The sequence below is a fragment of the Drosophila willistoni genome (genome assembly GCF_018902025.1).
Source record: "Drosophila willistoni isolate 14030-0811.24 chromosome 2R unlocalized genomic scaffold, UCI_dwil_1.1 Seg167, whole genome shotgun sequence".
Taxonomy (NCBI): Eukaryota; Metazoa; Arthropoda; class Insecta; order Diptera; family Drosophilidae; genus Drosophila; species Drosophila willistoni.
Genome location: NW_025814050.1, coordinates 17066769 through 17085171, shown reverse-complemented (window position 1 = coordinate 17085171; position 18403 = coordinate 17066769). Strand labels below are relative to the sequence as shown.

Genomic DNA, 18403 nt, shown 5'->3' with positions numbered 1-18403 from the left:
TGAAACCAAAATCAACCAAAAAACACTTTTGGTCTTTGATGAAGTGAGACAGAGAGAGAGAGAAAGAGAGAGAAGGCAATGCTGGCCAGGTTGGTCAGGCAATTGACTTTCGCGGTTGTATGACACTTGAAGTGCTCCCAGGAACTGGCTAGAACCACTTTCTACAATGACCGCCGTGGCCAAAGTAAAAGTTGAGGAAGACGTTTCAATTTGTACCCAACTTCTTTTTATACCCTCCCACCTCTTTCTACCTCTCACCCTCTTTCTCTCTCTTTCTTTCAACCTTTCTTCTTCTCTCAGTGCTGTTGTTGTTTTCTTTCTTTTTTTTTTTGCTTAATTACAGCGTGAAAAAATATCGTAAATGTTTAAAGGGCAACGGAAAACTGGAAGACAATAAGTTACTAAAACAAGATTCGTTGCTACCGTAGTGCTTAAGGGCAAATAATTTCTTGTTATGAAAAGAAAATGGGAAATTATTACGACGACAAAAAAAAAAGAAACAAAAATTATGTCTGGCTTGGGAAATAGGAATTAGAGCAACGCTCTAACCTAAAACGGAAAAACTGAAAAAAAAAATCAACGAAATAAAACAAAAGACTTAGGCAACAAACTCCCATTGAAGGTGAGCATCAACAACAAGACGGTGGCAGCTCTGACGTCGCCCGCATCTTCGAATTGAATGCAAATTAATTTATAACATCTGGCAGACTACTTGGCTTGATGTGATTTTGTTTTGTCTTGTCTTGTATTTTTTTTAGTTTTTGTTTTTGTGTGGTTTTTATAGCCAGAAAGATCGCATTAATTATGCCAAAGACACTGAGCAGAAGCAACAAAGTGTTGGATTTATGTATGTTGTGAGCACTGTGACTAAACACAGTGGGGCAAAAGCTTATAGTTCCTAGATTAGTTAATGTCCAGCACTTCAAAAAATGCGTATTTGTAATTGGTTTTAAATATTTTATTTTTTAAAGGATTCATTAAAGTCTTTCCTCGTCTTATCACCTCGGTAATCCTATGTATTAACTTTCTAGATATATAAAGCTCAACGTCCTAAACATTCATTAAATTAATAATACAAAATTCTTTAAAATTCTTTAATTTACTTTTTAAGATACTTTAATACTACAATTCTAAATATATATGTAAATATACCTATCCGGTAAGAATTTTTAAGGAGTAGTACTACTGTAATACAAAACTTAGAACAGGTCCAAAGAATTTTTCTTAATAATACGACTTAAAATTTAAATATTTATTTTATTTCTTAGTCTTTATTATATACTTATGTACATAATAATTTTTCTTGTAAACTAATTCTAAAACCTTTGGAGGTTTTTGATTTGCTAGACATTAATCATTTCCTTCTTTTTCCTCTTAATGAGGCAGGGCATTAAACATAAATAAGAAAATATTTTATATATATTTTTCGAGAGTTAATCAAACAATTCTTAATTCATTTATTTTTAGTAAATAAGAACTACCCAACTAATTACAATAATTTAATCTAAATAAAATTACGAAAGCAAATGTATCTATAAAAAAGTTTCCGTCTTTGCAAATGAATTTTGTACCACTGTTTGAGTTGCCTAGAAGAAACAGAAAGAAATATATTTATGAGATGCACAGTGCTTAGTGATTTGGTTGTAAATTAGCAAACCATCAAATAATCAGCATCAACCTAAATTCGGTGCAAAAATTCGCACGGTCAAGTGATGAGCAAAATGGCAAAAACGTTGCCACTGATGCAGGCAACTCAAATGCCATTCTTGGAGAATCTGAGCCAAATTCAGACGCCGACAAAAGACCTCGAGTACGAATAGTAAACCTAAAACGAACATTGGCAGTTTAACAATATGGAGTTTTGTTTGTAAATTGACCTCACCGGCCGTTAAAGATCCAACAGTCAAGGCAATGAAGGCACCTTGAAGCATACGCAAATTGAGGGCACTAATCATCTCGTTATCCTGTGCGGGGGGCTGTTGATTCGCAGAGGATTCCCCACTGCTCTTTGAATTCGAATTGGCATTCTCAGAGGCAGCTAGTTCCTTAGATTGTTGGGCCTGATCCTGGGACATCATGCGTGCCTGTAATTCATATTCAGCTGTTGTCATTTTGTCCAATATACCGCCCTCAAATAAATGCATTAGACTGTAAGATACAATTTTAGAGATTTTAGACAGACATTGATGGCAGTGCATACCCACACATCATTGAGGCTGTCCAGGAAGGGGCAACCGATTTGCACTGCCACCGCTGAGTAACGTGTATACAATTTCTGACTCAATTGAAAATTCTTGGCGCCATATTGTTGGATATTAAAGTAGAGGGTCTCCCTGCCAGCCAATACTGCCTTGTTTTCCCTACCATCGGCTATTAGTTTAATACCCGCTTCTACTGAATTAATTAGAAAGCCCTTGTGATCACCGGGCTCTTGTTGACGCATTAAGGCATAAAGCTGACGAAACAGTTCGGTGCCGTTTTCCAGCATTTCCAGTGAACTACTCTCCTTCTCCACATACAGACGATAGCCGTCGTCTATCATGGCCGTTTGGAGGCGTTGCAAGGTATTGATGGGCGCCTCATGTGCCGGCCGAGCAAACTGCGAAGTCAATTGGGCGGAGTACACATCAGCTAGAACATAGGTGGCAGCTATCCAATAGACTATGGTAAGAAATTTAGCCCGATATCCATGATATAGTTCATGACAAGCTGTTAAATAAAGTATTATTTACGTTTAAAATTGAATAGGCAGAGAGAAAAAGAGAAAGAGAAACTTACACTGCTTGAGAAACAATCTCAAGGTGAACCAAATACATTTCTCAAACAATTGTGTTGGCATTTTTGGTTCCGTGGGTATTCTTCGTCTTGTCCTTCGATGTTTTATCTTGACCACACAAGGAGTTATCTCTTTGATATAGGCCATATAGATACATAGATCACCAAGTTGCTCAACATCCAAGGTAATTCTACGATTTCGCCATTTATATGGCATGGCAATGATACAATAGAAAATGGGGCCAGAAAAGACTATGGTCAATATGAGATATGGCCAAATATCCGGCTTAAATGGCCTCATAATGGCTAGAGCTTCGTTCAAACGACGTGGAGCATGTGTGGCAAAAGCCCCAGAATCAGCCAAGGTGAAAAATGAAAACTCAATGGCTTTTCGACGCTCCCAACTGAGACCCACATCGCCGAGAAAGAAATCAGCCAGCTGGAAATTTGATATTAACATAAGATTTTTCAGTTTTCATATCATCTTATCTTACACCTGTCTGAAGCATGCCTATGCCACCGGTAAAACTATCATTTGAATCCTTTGAATCATCGGTTTTCAAATAACCTTGAGTCCGACCTGAAGCCTCAATATATACAAATTGAAAATTCATATGCTGAGATAGCAATGTCAATAGACGATGATCCCGACCGCCAGTCACATTGACTTCATTGACATATTCCAAACTATTAAAATCATCTTCTTCACTTGAATCATTGTGATTGGCATAACTTTCACTGTTGTTATTATAATTCACCCAGAACCAGGGAGGAGACTGTAAGCAAAAGAATTTATATTCACCAAAAAACTCTAAACCATTCATTGTAGTCAGTTTCTCACATGAAAAACTGGCACTCGGAATTCACGACCCTCGAAGTTTGAATAGATCGTTCCGGCACTGGGTAGAAGTGGTGTCTTCTGTAGACCCAAATTCTCGCCATCATACCAATTGACCAACTTCAATTGACTTATTCCCGTGGGCCGTGCTTGATTGTAATAGATACGAAATGCCTTTGGCCGTGGTCGTGTTATAATTACCGCTCGCATTGGTTCCTCCAATCTCAGTCTGGATGGCTTGGGTGGAGCAATAGCTCCCCAATAGTAGATAAACAGACTTAAACGATGGGCCAGACGTCGCAATCGTAATGATATCTCATACGGTTCATCAAATATCAAGGTCACACACTCAATTGAACCATGAAGGCTTGCCTCAATGTATTGAAAAAATAGCTCCATGTCGTAGAAGATCACCGATTTCATATAGAGACCATGCAGACGTTGTATAAAATCATCAAGATGTATGCTATCGTCATCCTCGCAGTCGAGTTTAAGATAATTCGATGTTGGCGGAGCCAGAATGGCCAATTGACGAAGTTTTAGGCCATTGATGATCTGGGATAGAGCTGAAATCAAAATTTTTGAAAATACCTATTAAATGTGTGGCAAAGCATCAAAAATTTATTCCAATTTGGTTCAAAATTTAGGGGATTGTAAATACATTTACAAAGTTGCTTAACATCAAGTAAAACTTTGAAAAACTTTATGGTTGAAATCGTCAGAATATGACTTTCTTTTGCGAGAGGTTGATGTAAAATTTTAGTCATAAATGAAAAATCTATAATCCCATTTTTATAATTTTTCTAATGGATTTTGCTTTGGGTATACTCTATAAGGAAAAATAAATTGTAAAATTAAATGACTTTAGTACTTTGATAACATTTATAAAGTAATTAAAGTCAAGAGATGTTCAATTTATATTTTAATTGATATTACAATATTGATCAATCAATAAAGTTAAAGTTAAATAAATTTTATAATATGTAAAGTGATACATTTTCCAAATTAAAATCTGCCCCCGGATTCGTAGTCAATATCTCAACGGTAATATGCTTACGTTTTTGTTATTAGCATACTTTTAGGAGTAACAATTGCTAATTAATTTACATTTAGTTGACTCTTAGTTGAACATTTCGACTACAAATGGATAAGTGATTATTTTTTTTTAAATACGAGTAGTTTCTATTCTGTAGAGTATGTAGAGGTTGTAAAATAAAAAATACTTTTTACTTTTTAGAAATGATTTAAAAGGGCAAAGTTGCCAGATTTTGATACACCAGAACTTGCTTAATATCTCTCATAAACTACTATTTTTTTCGTATTGTTAATAAAATTAGCGCATTATAAATAGAAGAGAAGAGTAATGACCACTTAATGACCAATTAAATTTTAAATATAATTTTATAAAAATCACTCCCAATCAAAGCGGAAAAAAATAAATTTCAAGATAAGTAGCGGAAAGGTTAAGGAAGTTAAGGAAAATTAAAATACTTCGTACCAAAGTTAATATATCTTACTAAAATAACTTAATTACTAAAAGAAAATAAATCAAATGTAGTTTTTGCGTTCTCACCTTTCTAAAAAATAAAATATGTATAAAAATTAAAAACATTTTAAAGGGGGTACTCTTATTTTTTTGAAAAGTTGAGACTTGGTTAAGAGAATTTTACCAAAAGCCTTTGAAAAATTCTGATTTCACTTAACCCAAGTATGTTAAGTTAGTTTTTTGCTGCAAGTTTGACATTGGAGTTATTTCACATTTGGTTTAACGGAAGATTAACTTTTGATCCCTTTTCAAAAATTGGCAAAAACTATTTGAAATTATTATTCTCAGAAGGCAAGGATAATAATCATTGCTGGCATTCCTTTGTTTAAAGCGCTTTAATTTTCTCTAAATTCTTCTTTCTTTTTCTTTTATAAAATTTTACTTGCTTAGTTTACTACTCGTAGAAATTTAATCTTTCAATAAAACTTGATAGTTGATTTTGATACTTGATCTTTCACTAAAACATAATAGTTAGTTAAAGAAAGTCTCCTTTTCTTTTGTGACTTAATGAAATAAAACTTTTCCATTTTTTGTTATCTTCATATCAAAGGATTTTACGTTAGGAATGTTTTATAATAAATGCATTTACCGTTTAAAAGTGTTTTCAAAAATAACGCTCAATAAATTAAACTGTTTACATTTTATTACATCTCAACGCGAGATCTTCACACCTGTTCCTTTGGCTCATTAATTTTTCGCAATGTTCACGTGCTTATCTACAGTTCATCTGTCCTCACCTATAGCCACATCCGTCTTATTGCAGTTCTTGTAACTGAGCTTGGCCGACACCGAGACTAGACCAGAAGACCAGATTAGCAGCAAACCAAACGCCAGAGTCGCCCTTTGCATTTTGCCTCACTTTGAGTTGTGGTCCTCAGAATGTTACTTCCTTATATACTGGCCATTTATGATGGACGCCGCCGTCGCCTCTGCACCTTCTCACCACCACCCTGTTGGCCTTTTCTCGCCAATAGGTTTTGATGTGCAATTATAGCATCAGTGCTTAAATATCACATGTCAATAGACAAACTCCAGCAAGTTTTCTTTTTGTAAAGGGAAAAAGAACAGACAGCTGAAACAGTTGGGACAGGTAAGCAAGCAGGCAGCTAGGCAGTCCATAGGGCCCGTAGGGCCTGGACTATCGATTTTCATAATCATTGACTGCACACACACACAACTCCCATTGCCTCCATCTAGTTTTTAGATTGAAGCAAAATATTTCCTCTTATTGACTAGTATTATAACTATTTTGTGTTTTTTTTTTTTTGTTTTTGTTTTAATTGTCAGAAGTTTGTCATTGCTAGTTTCTCTGACCATTTCTCTATCTCTCTCTTTGTATCTCTCTTTCATCTTGGAACCACATTTCTTCTGGCTGTTTTCTTTTTCATTCCATAGATCAATCGTTCGATCGATCCGTGATCGTCATGTGTTTGTTGTCAATCTTCTAATGCTGTTGACATTAATTCCGTGTTGTGCGCATTTTTCTTTTTCTTTCATTTGGCCAAGGTTTTGTTGGCTTTCAACTCTCATGTCAACGCTCTACTTTGCTCTGGCTCCAAGCTCCAAGCCAATGATTTATCACAGAAGGCGAACTGACTGAAACTCAGTCTCAAGCCAAGTCCCTAGCTGTACATGGTGGCTGGAGAAGCTGCAGAAGTCGCATCGTCGCATAGATTACATGAAGACATGCCAATGGGCTAGAGTCTCCTCATATCTCTATTTCTCTCTCTGTCTCTCTCCCTCTCTTTTGCCTTCTCGAAAGGGGATTGCCTTGGTTTCTCATATGAGAGATGTGTTTGGTGAAAATGTTTATATTTGTCTAAGCCATATAGAAAATTTGTAGCGCATTGGAATTGAGAACTTTTAAAGGTTTGAACATTTAGTTGATTTGACTACTGTTTGTTTGATTTGAAATAAATTTTAGGCTTACGCCTATGATACTTATGTATTAACAGAGATCATCAGATTTATATTGTTACCAGAATTAACAAAGGATAACCATTCAAAATTTAAATAAGGAACTTGGTTGCTTTAAGAATTAAAATGTTTTATACCTAACCCTCAAATATAGCTATAACATAACCTCAAAAATAGCAGTAAACATAACTTTTATTTGCTTGTAACCTTAAATTTAATAAGAAGTAGACATTCCTGGACATTTCAAACCTTTGTGAAGCTGAATTAAATTTTACATAAGGTTATTTGTTTGTTCTAATGAAATACTTTGCCTAAATATTATTTATATATATCAGTTTTTATAGATTAATCGAAGCATTGGACACTTAATTCGTAATAAATATTCCTTAGTTCTTATTGTTTTGGTTTTTTGTAATAATACTTATATTTAAAACTTTAAAATATAAAAAAAGTAACCAAGTAGAGAGATCAAATAGATCAACAAGATTCAAACTATTTATTTATATTGAATTTCAAAAACTGGAAAAAGAAAATCTGTTTTTTCAACATACATTTATATAAATTAAGGGTATAAATTAGTCGTCGCCATGTCTTAGCTTTCAGAATTAATATTTCTTTTTGATAGCCAATTCAAAATGAAAGCCTCTTTCTGTTAATCGTTTTGTTTGACCAAATTGGTTTTTGTCGCCGATTTTGTTGAGATAAACGCCCGCAGCTACTACCCATATTGACATATTTATAGAGAAAAAGAAGGAGACACAGATACAGAGAGCGAGAGAGAGGGAAAGAAATATGATGACCCGTTTATGATATGACAAGTGTGTTTTTTAATCGCCTCAATGTAATTGTAATGTATGCCCCTCAAGGCAAATGAAAACCGAAAGCCACTGACATGGACTTGAAGTTGGGGAGTTGGAGCCGAAGTTGAAGCTGAAGCTGGAACCTGACCTTTGCTCAACACTCGCAAACGCACACACACACATACACAATGTATTGGCATGGTCTGCATCCGTGGCTATTTATAAAAATAAAAGTAAGTACAAACATACATCTACCCGATACCTATACAGATATATGTATGTATATAGGAAAAACAGAAAATAAAAATCGGCGCGTTCGACAACTTGTTAAACTTCAAACTGTCTGCAAACGCGACATTGTCTGATAAACCAGCCAACGATCCAACAATCCATGCTGAGTGGGCAAAATGTCTGGCGATTGCATCTGCGCTGCTCTTACTCTTACTCCGACTCTGACTCTGACTCTGCCTCTAAATCTGGCCCAGGATGTAGAAGCAGCAGCAGCAGCAGCAGAGGCTACCTCACGCCAACACTTTTTGTTTCAACGCGCACGATAGTGAAATGTCCAGATCCAGATCCATGTCCATGTCCCTTGGTCTCAGGTCTTAGGTCTCTCAGTTCCCTTTACAGTGACTTAAGACAGACTAAGTGGATTGACGGGGTGTATGGGAGGAAAGGGGCTACGTTACCGGCACGATTAAATGCACTTTGTTTGTTTTTGCCTGGCTACCGCCTCCTTTGACTACACCCCTCTTTTGAATCCTACCATTTCTTCACTTCTGCTATTCCGTTTCCTCCCAACCCACACCCCATGCGATCTTTCATCTCTTGGGCCAGCTGTCAATTCCTAGCTAGCATGTAAATCACTTAGCGGTGACACGAACCAATAGTTGGATAAGATTTTAATAGGTACATAAAACAAATTCAAACAGCTTTAATAAATATTGTAAAATTCCATTGGATAGTTTTCACCAAAACAATCCATAGATAAAATCCCACAAAATTTCCTTGTCTTCCGATTCCTTTTCCTCCTTTTCTTTTTTGCCCAATTCGTCGAGTTTCTTTTTAAGTTTCTTCAATTGTTTCTCATCGCTGAAAATGGCCTTAAAGACCCGTTCAGAAAACGGATCGTAGATGCCCAATTTCTTTAAAAGTTTTAGAATTCGCTTCTCAAATGTACTAAAGCTCTGACGGGAAGTGAGCCTGTTCTCAGTCTCATCGTTTACTTCCAAGGACTGATCAGTTCCTCCCAACTGAGCTTCAGTGTAGGCCTTATATGCATTATACACGACGATTTTCTCATCAAGTAGTTCGAATGGCAACTCGGCTGCATCAGCCAGAAGTTTGTAATGCCTCATAAATTCTTCATTTGGATGAATATTTTGCTCCTGTTCGAGAGTTGTCTTTATCCTAATTGTTACCAAATCGTGTAGTTTAACTAATGACTCCATGGGAAATGCCTCCTGCCTCGCGATGCACTGCATCAGCAATAAAGTGAGTGGCACAACACCAGCTAGCAATGACATGGTGATGTTCGAATGGAAACTGTTGCTTGATTCGAACAATTGAGGGGTTTTTAAAGTAACTTTGAGAATTTTGATAAGCATGACTTATGATGCCAACATAGAAATGTATGCTCCGATATTTGAGGACAGCTCATAAAAAAAAACTAATTAAATTTCGAAGGTCAAGTTTTGTAGGTTGTAGGAATTATCTTTATGTTCTTCTATAACACTTTTTGCCAAGTAAATTCAATAATTTAGTTCACTTGGCGCCAAATGATGTTGGCCTAAATCATTTTCATTTTAATAATTCATAGGTATTCATAAATTATAAAAATGTGTTTTCAATTCTCACAATCAGTAAGAGACTTCATTTCTAATGACTTTTGTTAAATAAGAAACATTGAGCTATTATGAACAAGTTCAACCTTACTGATAAATTCAACATTTGAATAATGGCGATCTAGGCATATATTAAGACTTTAGCTTTAATGGTTTTATCTATAGTATAGAAGAATGTTATACACTTTCTGTGTTATATCATTCTATTACACATTAATCGAATCATATGAAGAAAAAAATATATCATATCTAAATCAGAGAACGATTTAAATGACGTTATTGTCTCTGGATGTTGAGTTACTAATTGTCTATACTTAAATTTTCTTTACTTCCGAATCTTTTTAGCTTTTTTCTTGTTGAAAATATATGTTTGGTCAAAAGGAACTTAAAACCTACAACATTCCGTCCTATGTGATTTCATAACAGCTTCTTCTGAACCAAAATCGTAAGTATTAAGCTATATCGTGAAAAATATGTACATGATGTTGAGGGTACATATAATAACTCTTCTATACTTAGAAGATACTAATCCCAATACATCCCTAACCTAATATATATAATAATCCTAATGTCCTGAAAGACATCCCTTGGACTTAATAGCAAATCAGTATCATTGCTATAACCCTTAAAAATAAGTATTTTAAATCAAACAAACATAGTTATTCTGGAGAAATAAATTTCAATTTAAAATTTATAATGTACTAGAATTCATTCAATTTTGACGAAATTTAATGGACCGTTAGATCATAATAACAAATTTTGTGATCATATTATAACTATTTTGTGAGTAAGTAAGTCGGGAGACAACCCAAAAAGTTTTTCCCTTCTGAAAAGCTCACTTAAGAAGTGAAGTATAGATAAATCCGTTAACTTTTGACTTTCTTAGTGAAAAACATTTATATTTTCTTTTGTGTTCTTACAGTTCTTACAAATGTGTCATTAAATGGTTCTTTCAACTTAAAACTTAAATTGTTGTCAATATAGTATATAAACTAAATTGTTAACAAACTGTGAATATTTTTCTAGAGCAATAAAATGAATTGAAAAATTGAATTATTAAAATTCATGTCGATGTCGATGAACTGTAATGGGCCGATAGATCATGATAAGAAATATAAGTCTTTAAAATTTTTCAAAAAAGGCGAAAAAGTTTTAAGCAGATTGACAAAAATCCAAAAGTTACCCATTCTTACATTACTTTACCCTACCAAATTACTCTACATTATGGAAGTGAAATTTTAAGATTACATTTGAAGTATTTTTTTGTTCATGGCATTACTCAATGAAAATGACACCACCAATTGGTTCTATAAGAAAGAAAATGCAAATAAAACTCGAAATACCATTATGAACAGAAACCATTTTTATTGGGTTTAGAAAAAAACCATAAAAATATGTATATATTAAAATACATTTGATTGTTTTCTTTGACTTTTAAAAATAATAATAATCATCGTAATCATTATCATCACCATCACTTTGACATGTCTTGCTGTTAGTTTCCAATTTGTAGCTCTTCAAGTCATTAGATAATTCTAAAACATCATCCAATTCCTCTAATTGCATTTTATAAACCTTTCGGCAATAGTCGGATACATTATCATGTCGATCGATTAGTATTTTAGTTAACGCTTTCATTCGCTTCGTAATAAGTTTCTCCAATTTGAGACGTATTGTATTGTATTGTCGGAAACGATCATAGGAATGATATTTTATATCGATAGAGTCTTCATTTAATTCCAGTGCTTGCTCAAGAATACTGAAATGCGTATTGAACTCTTCATTATCCTCGTAACGACCCTTTTTCGAGGATTCCATTAATAGTCTGATTCGGCTATTAATTTTTTCATTCAATTTCGTGAGACTGGTTTTCTTGTCCTTTTCATCTTTCTCTTTTTTATCATTTCCACTAGAGTTTTGAGTTGTTGAACTCATACCCTAAAGATAAAAATACGAATTACAAAAACAAAAAAATTTTAAATATCTAATGTTTTTCAGTTACCATAGAATCTGATGATACTGTCGTCGACATCTAGAATTAGATATAATGATATTAAAAACCATTAGAAATATCCAAAGGTTTATAGTTACCGTAGTTGATGGTGTTGGTGGTGTTATTGTTGTTGACGGATCTGACTAAAAAAAGAAGTAAAAAATTATTTAAATAATTTCATTTACCTAAAGTTTTGAAGTTACCTCACTCCCATTTCCAGCTCCCTGCTTTAACAAAGGTATTTTGCCGTTCGTAAAATTATTGTTAGTATCCACTCTACTTGATATATACCCTCCCTGGATGAAATCAGTAGCAACTAAACAGAAATAATATTAAATACGAATATCCTTTTTTGACAAATAATTGTCAGTTGACTTACTCACTACTCCCATAATAATCAATAGTATTGGTATGAAATTGATCGCCATATTCGTCAGGAATGTCCGCTGTATACTGTGCATTAGGGGCTAAAGAGTCGACTTTTATACTAAGCTGATTTTTAAAATTACATTAGGTTTTAAGATAAATTTTAATTAAAACTGTCAAACCAAAAATTATTTGTTTACTTCGCATAAAACAAAATATAGATAACAAGTCTTAAAGTAAGAGTAAAATTTGCTCATAAATAAATATTATCAAAAGGAATTGAAAACTTGTTATATATAGATTAAAATTGTGGTCATGAAATAATTACAAAACTGCCTTCAAGTCGACATTTAAGCCTAAATGTGAAATGAAGGTCTAAATTAATTGAATAGCAAATGCAATTTATATTTTGAGCTTAGATTGACTTAAAAATATGAATTTTATAAATACAAACAAACAAACTAAAAGTAAATAAAACTTTTTCAATGTCATTCATACGATGATTTAGAATCTATATCAAAAGGACATCAGATTTACACTCTGGCTACAAAATAAAATATCAAAGAAGCTAACATCGGCTATGCCGAAGTTTATATACCCTTGCAGTCCTGGGCAATAATAATTGTACATGTTCAAAATTTGTTTTCTGCAACTCAATTCATCAATATACAAACAAAACAATTTTACTCTCCATTTTACAATTTGTTCTTCTTCTTCCCTCATTCCCAAAGCAAAGCAACGCACGCATACACATACAGTTTATGTAGCGTTGCGTCTGTGTGTGTATGCATGTACTCTGTTGATGACGAAAGACGTAGTAGACAGCAAGCAGCGCTGCCGGCAGAGCTGGGAGCTAGTGTTGGGTAAACATTGCTCAATTTGGTGAACATATTCACTTGTTCTTTTTTTCGAAGTGAGTCGACTCGCTCACTTTGCTCAGTTGCTCATTCACATTGCTCACTCACATTGCTCAGTTGCTCACTGTTCATGAACAGCTCAAAGCTAGTGAGTGTTGAAAAACAGCTGAGCAAAAGAGCATGTGAGCAAAAAGAGCAAGTTAACAATAGTGAGCAAGTGAGCAAAAAAGGACAAGTGAGCAATAAAGAACAATTCGAGAGGAACATGTTCAGTTGCTCAGTTTAGTGAACAACTCGTTTTTGTTCACTCACTCATGAGCAACCCAACACTACTGGGAGCAGAGCCGATTATTAATATTGACTGTAAGTTGTGTTATGTTTATCCGATCACATTCAAATTTTGGTATCTGGGGTTTTATATCCAATATTATCACATATGTAAATTTCAAAGCATACGCCAATTTTTATGAAAATGTTTCTTCTAGAGCTATATGATATAGTGGTCCGATCCTGATGGTTTTCATACTTTATTTTTCCCGGGTAAAAAACCACGAAAAAAAATTTCAGCCCGATAGCTCTTAAGACGGCTGAGTAAAACGCATTTGCACAGACGGACAGACGGGCGGACGGGCGGACGGACGGACAGACGGGCGGACAGACGGACATGGCTATATCAACTCAGCTTCTCATGCTGATCAAGAATATATATACTTTATGGGGTCGGAAACGTCTCCTTCTATGCGTTACAAACATCTGACCAATTTTATAATACCCTCTGCAAGGGTATAAAAATACAAGTAAGGCTTAAAAATTGTAAATTCTCGTTAAATTTATTTTTGAAATCATAAATTTAAAACAGGTTTTTATTCAAATTAATTAAAAGAATTTACGTAGATAGCAATCTGATGAGTTTTTTAACAAAGCTTCCCTCTTTTTAGTATTGGAATGTTTTAGAGCAATTTCAAGGGAAATCTTTTGCCGCATATAATGTGATCTGCATCTTTTGTTTTCTTCCACTAAATGATCGTGTATACGGATGTGAATTTGTTCAAGGATCCTATGTTCCAGGTCTTGTCGCTCTTCGTCGTAGGCTTCAAAATTAGCAAGGATTGCTTCTTTCTCGGCTAATCTATTTATACCGAAATTGCTGGCATCTCTGACACGTTGCAACCAAGATCTTAATTCATCACTACTATATCTGCCATAATCCTGGCTTAAAATATTTTTTAATTTATCAGTTATACGCCTATCATGGTAGAAATATGGATGCTAAAAGGAGAAGGATGTAGAATATATAAGAGGATTGATTTAGATTTGACTTACCATTGTTGTTGTTGGTCTTGTCGTGGGCGGTTGTGTAGTCGTAGGTCTTGTAGTCGTAGGTCTTGTAGTCGTAGGTCTTGTAGTCGTGGGTGGTTTCGTCGTGGGTGGTTGTGTAGTCGTAGGTCTTGTAGTCGTGGGTGGTTGTGTAGTAGTGGGACTTGTAGTCGTGGATGGTTGTGTAGTAGTGGGACTTGTAGTCGTGGGTGGTTGTGTAGTAGTGGGACTTGTAGTCGTGGGTGGTTGTGTAGTAGTGGGACTTGTAGTCGTGGGTGGTTTTGTCGTAGGCGGTTGTGTAGTCGTAGGACTTGTAGTCGTAGAACTTGTGGTCGTAGGACTTGCAATCGTAGGACCTGGGGGTGGGTTCGTCGTGGGTGGTTTTGTAGTAGTGGGTGGGAGTGGGTAGTAGTGGGTGGTAGGACTTGTAGTCGTAGAACTTGTGGTCGTAGGACTTGTAGTCGTAGAACTTGTGGTCGTAGGACTTGCAATCGTAGGACCTGGGGGTGGGTTCGTCGTGGGTGGTTTTGTAGTAGTGGGTGGGAGTGGGTAGTAGTGGGTGGTAGGACTTGTAGTCGTAGAACTTGTGGTCGTAGGACTTGTAGTCGTAGAACTTGTGGTCGTATAACTTGCAATCGTAGGACCTGTATTCGTAAAAATTGTGGTCGAAGGATTGGTCGTTGGCGGTTGATCCTCATATCGTCTGCTCTCATATTGATTAGTCTCAATCCTCAATTCCTTAATCTCTTGTGGGTCATGCTCAGGTATTTCAGAAGATTCCAATGGCGAATTCAAATTTTGATGGTACAAATTAATTTCTGGCTTGTCACAAGAAACATACAAATTCCAATAGTCAAGACTGACGAGACAAAAAACAATGTACAATTGCATCTTGATTGATCAGCAACCAAATTGTAACTAATTTTAACAATTTAAAGTTTAAAACTATAACGAGAGGAGAATATCCTTATCTTTCGCAAGCCAAACTTTTTATACCCTAACAATATTGTAATAAATAGCTTCGAAAGTCTTAAGACATCTCAAAAGGTAGACATTTTTGAGAAATATTCCCAGATTTATATAGGAAGTTAAAGCACCAGTCAAATTGTAATTTTTCTATTTATTGCCTGATTTGTAACAATTCGAAGCATAACAAATCTTATTTGATATACTTCGATATACATTTTACGCATGAAAATAAAATGCTTTGAACTTTAAAGTATCAATCAGTTTTCTCATGAAAAAATCTATATAGGAATCTATAAAGAAACTTCTTATTTAGCGTTTTAAAACATTAGGTCGACTTTTTGTTACTAAAAAAATTCTAAAATTGTGTATTCAAAATAACTTCTTATGTTTGAATTTTTGGGTCTTTGTGGACTTTTGGGTAGACATCCCCAATTTTATTCATGTTTCGAAATATTTTCGAAAGTAATTTGCTTTTATTCTGAATTAATGACAAGTGTTCAATTTAAATGTGCATTAAAATTTGATTTATTTTAGCATTTTGTCAAATTTATAAGAATTTAAATGAACTGAAGTTCAGTTTAGGATCTTCTTTGACTGCAATCTGACGAGTGTTTTTTTAAGTTTTCCTTCTTTTTCCTATTGGATTGTTTCAGAGCACTTCGAAGGGCATCCCTTTGCCGTTCATAAAACCGTCGACATTTCCCTTTTCTTTTAGATTCGAGTAACAAATGATCGGTTATTAAATATATTCGATCATTGATCTGTTGTTCCAGGTCTCTTCGCTCTCGATTGAACACTTCGAATTCGGTTGCGATTCTCACTTTCTCGGATAATCTATTTATACTCAAACTGATGGCCTCCAAGACACGGTTCAGCCAAGTTGTTAATTCATAGCTAGGATATATGCCATGAGGTTGTTGTAGAAGATATCTCAGTTTTGCCGTTATTTCGTTATCTTGTTCAGTAAGTGGATGCTAGGAATAATAGAATGGGTTACGGTCTCTATCAAACTTGGCTTAAATATATAACTTACGACTGTCTGCGCTTGGTTGTGTTCAGGTTTTTTATCATCAGGTTTTTTATCATCAGGTTTTTTATCATCAGGTTTTTTATCATCAGGTTTTTTATCCTCAGGTTTTTTATCCTCAGGTTTTTTATCCTCAGGTTTTTTATTCTCAGTTTTTGTATTCTCAGGTTGTTGAACATCAGGTTGCTTATTTTCAGGTTGTATATTCTCAGGTTGTATATTCTCAGGTTGTTGATTCTCAGGTTGTATATTCTCAGGTTGTATATTCTCAGGTTGTATATTCTCAGGTTGTATATTCTCAGGTTGAATATTTTCAGGTTGTATATTCTCAGGTTGTCTATTCTCAAGTTGTCCTTTACCGTTTTTAAGGGATAAATCAGCTTTTGATTTATCACAAGAGACATACAAATTACTATAAGCCACACTGACTACCACAAAAATGGCGTACAGTCGCATCTTGATCAGGCAGATACAAAATTGTAACTAATTGTGACATTTGAAAGTTTCGAACTCTAATTTTTATTCGTCTGTAACGTTCCGCAGCATTACAAATCCCATTGGATCCCCATTTTATAGAAGAAGCCATATTTGGGTTGTTTTGAATGTTAGAAGCAAACAGCTTTGCACTTTAGAATAACAAATTGTTCAATCGTGTTAGTGAGTTTATTATTTCTAGTCAATATTTTGCATAATATAGTTAACAGATCTTGATTATTCTTAGTTAGTTAGTAAATGTAAAAAAAAAACTCTCAATTTACCTTTGAGTACATTGTTTTCTGGTAACAAATATGTATTCTTCAATGTTTGGATTCTTATCAAAAACTGATTTAAGATATAGGGTTAGACTAACAATTAAAATTTATTTCCATGGGTTTTCTTATATTTCATGAAAAAATCACCATAAAATAAATAGAATAATGTCTTTATTTTTAAAAAATTTAACATGTTAAATTCAAACACATTTGTTTATACTTTTCAACAATATCGTAATAATTCGTTTTAAAATTAATATACTTGAACCATTTGAAAGTACATATCATGTTATATTAAATTGTATTGTAATCAATATATATATATATTTTTAGTTTTGAAAATAAATGTATATATATTATATTAAACGACATTTATTTTCAAAACTACAAATAAGAAGATGGCAGATACATTTGGTAGAAGGTTTAAACTTAATCTTTTGGAAAAAATATTTATGACGAGGTATGAGGAATAGGATATTAAAATTGATATCGATACACATTTTATGCATGAAAATAAAATACTTTGAACTTTAAAGTATCAATCAGTTTTCTCATAAAAAAATCTATATAGAAATCTATAAAGGAACTTCTTATCTGGCGTTTTAAAACATTCCTCCGACTTTTTATTACAAAAAAAAATCTAAAATTGTGTATTCAAAATAACTTCTTACGTTTGAATTTTCGGGTAGACATCCCTTATTTTATTCATGTATCATGTTTCGAAATATTGTCGAAAGTAATTTCGCAAAATTTCCAAGTATATTTCGCAATTTTGTCGTTAGTTCATTATCTTGTTCGGTAGGTGGATTCTAGGAATAATATAATGGGTTACGTCTCTATCAAACTTGGTTTAAATATATAACTTACGACTGTCTGCGGTTGGTTGTGTTCAGGTTGGTTAACATCAGGTTCTTTATTCTCACGTTCTTTATTCTCAGGTTCTTTATTCTCAGGTTCTTCATTCTCAGGTTCTTTATTCTCAGGTTCTTCATTCTCAGGTTCTTTATTCTCAGGTGGCTTAAGCTCAGGTTCTGTATTTTCAGGTTGTATATTCTCAGGTTGTATATTCTCAGGTTGTATATTTTCAAGTTGTCTATTTTCAAGTGGTCCTCCACCGTTTTTAAGGGATAAATCAGCTTTTGATTTATCACAAGAGACATACAAATTACTATAAGTCACACTGACTACCAAAAATATGGCGTACAGTCGCATCTTGATCGGGCAGATACAAAATTGTAACTAATTGTGACATTGGAAAGTTTCAAACACTAATTTTTATTCGTCTGTAACGTTCCGCATTACAAATCCCATTGGATCCCCATTTTATAGAAGAAACTTTATTTGGGTTGTTTCCAATGGTAGAAACAAATGTTCGAAATTCTAAACATTTGTATATACACTT

The 18403-nt window shown here is 34.2% G+C and overlaps 6 protein-coding genes across 6 annotated transcripts; all 6 read right to left on the bottom strand.

Moving 5' to 3' along the window:
• Positions 1 to 1673: 1673 nt before the first annotated feature.
• Positions 1674 to 6008, bottom strand: LOC6642050 (ionotropic receptor 40a). The gene is made up of 7 exons (XM_002065212.2): positions 5897 to 6008; positions 3617 to 4179; positions 3270 to 3551; positions 2779 to 3214; positions 2205 to 2709; positions 1883 to 2148; positions 1674 to 1825 (listed from the first exon to the last, which is right to left on the bottom strand). The coding sequence occupies exons 1-7, from the start codon at positions 6006 to 6008 to the stop codon at positions 1674 to 1676; spliced, it is 2316 nt and encodes a 771-aa protein (XP_002065248.2).
• A 2836-nt stretch (positions 6009 to 8844) lies between these two features.
• LOC6642049 lies at positions 8845 to 9402 on the bottom strand. Its single transcript, XM_002065211.1, has one exon. The coding sequence runs from the start codon at positions 9400 to 9402 to the stop codon at positions 8845 to 8847; it is 558 nt and encodes a 185-aa protein (XP_002065247.1).
• Positions 9403 to 11065: 1663 nt separating this feature from the next.
• Positions 11066 to 12144, bottom strand: LOC111518625. Its single transcript, XM_023175979.2, has 5 exons — positions 12093 to 12144; positions 11917 to 12029; positions 11812 to 11856; positions 11723 to 11752; positions 11066 to 11658 (listed from the first exon to the last, which is right to left on the bottom strand). Exons 1-5 carry the CDS (start codon positions 12139 to 12141, stop codon positions 11155 to 11157), a joined length of 741 nt encoding a protein of 246 aa, XP_023031747.2. The 5' UTR covers positions 12142 to 12144; the 3' UTR covers positions 11066 to 11154.
• Positions 12145 to 14127: 1983 nt separating this feature from the next.
• On the bottom strand, positions 14128 to 15446 carry LOC26529810 (putative eggshell protein). Its single transcript, XM_015178480.3, has 3 exons — positions 15443 to 15446; positions 14260 to 14946; positions 14128 to 14205 (listed from the first exon to the last, which is right to left on the bottom strand). The coding sequence occupies exons 1-3, from the start codon at positions 15444 to 15446 to the stop codon at positions 14186 to 14188; spliced, it is 711 nt and encodes a 236-aa protein (XP_015033966.3). The 3' UTR covers positions 14128 to 14185.
• Positions 15447 to 15723: 277 nt separating this feature from the next.
• Positions 15724 to 16705, bottom strand: LOC26529839 (gamma-gliadin B). The gene is made up of 2 exons (XM_015178481.2): positions 16256 to 16705; positions 15724 to 16196 (listed from the first exon to the last, which is right to left on the bottom strand). Exons 1-2 carry the CDS (start codon positions 16703 to 16705, stop codon positions 15801 to 15803), a joined length of 846 nt encoding a protein of 281 aa, XP_015033967.2. The 3' UTR covers positions 15724 to 15800.
• Positions 16706 to 17591: 886 nt separating this feature from the next.
• LOC6642048 lies at positions 17592 to 18240 on the bottom strand. The gene is made up of 2 exons (XM_047010769.1): positions 17869 to 18240; positions 17592 to 17810 (listed from the first exon to the last, which is right to left on the bottom strand). The coding sequence occupies exons 1-2, from the start codon at positions 18159 to 18161 to the stop codon at positions 17780 to 17782; spliced, it is 324 nt and encodes a 107-aa protein (XP_046866725.1). The 5' UTR covers positions 18162 to 18240; the 3' UTR covers positions 17592 to 17779.
• Positions 18241 to 18403: the final 163 nt, after the last annotated feature.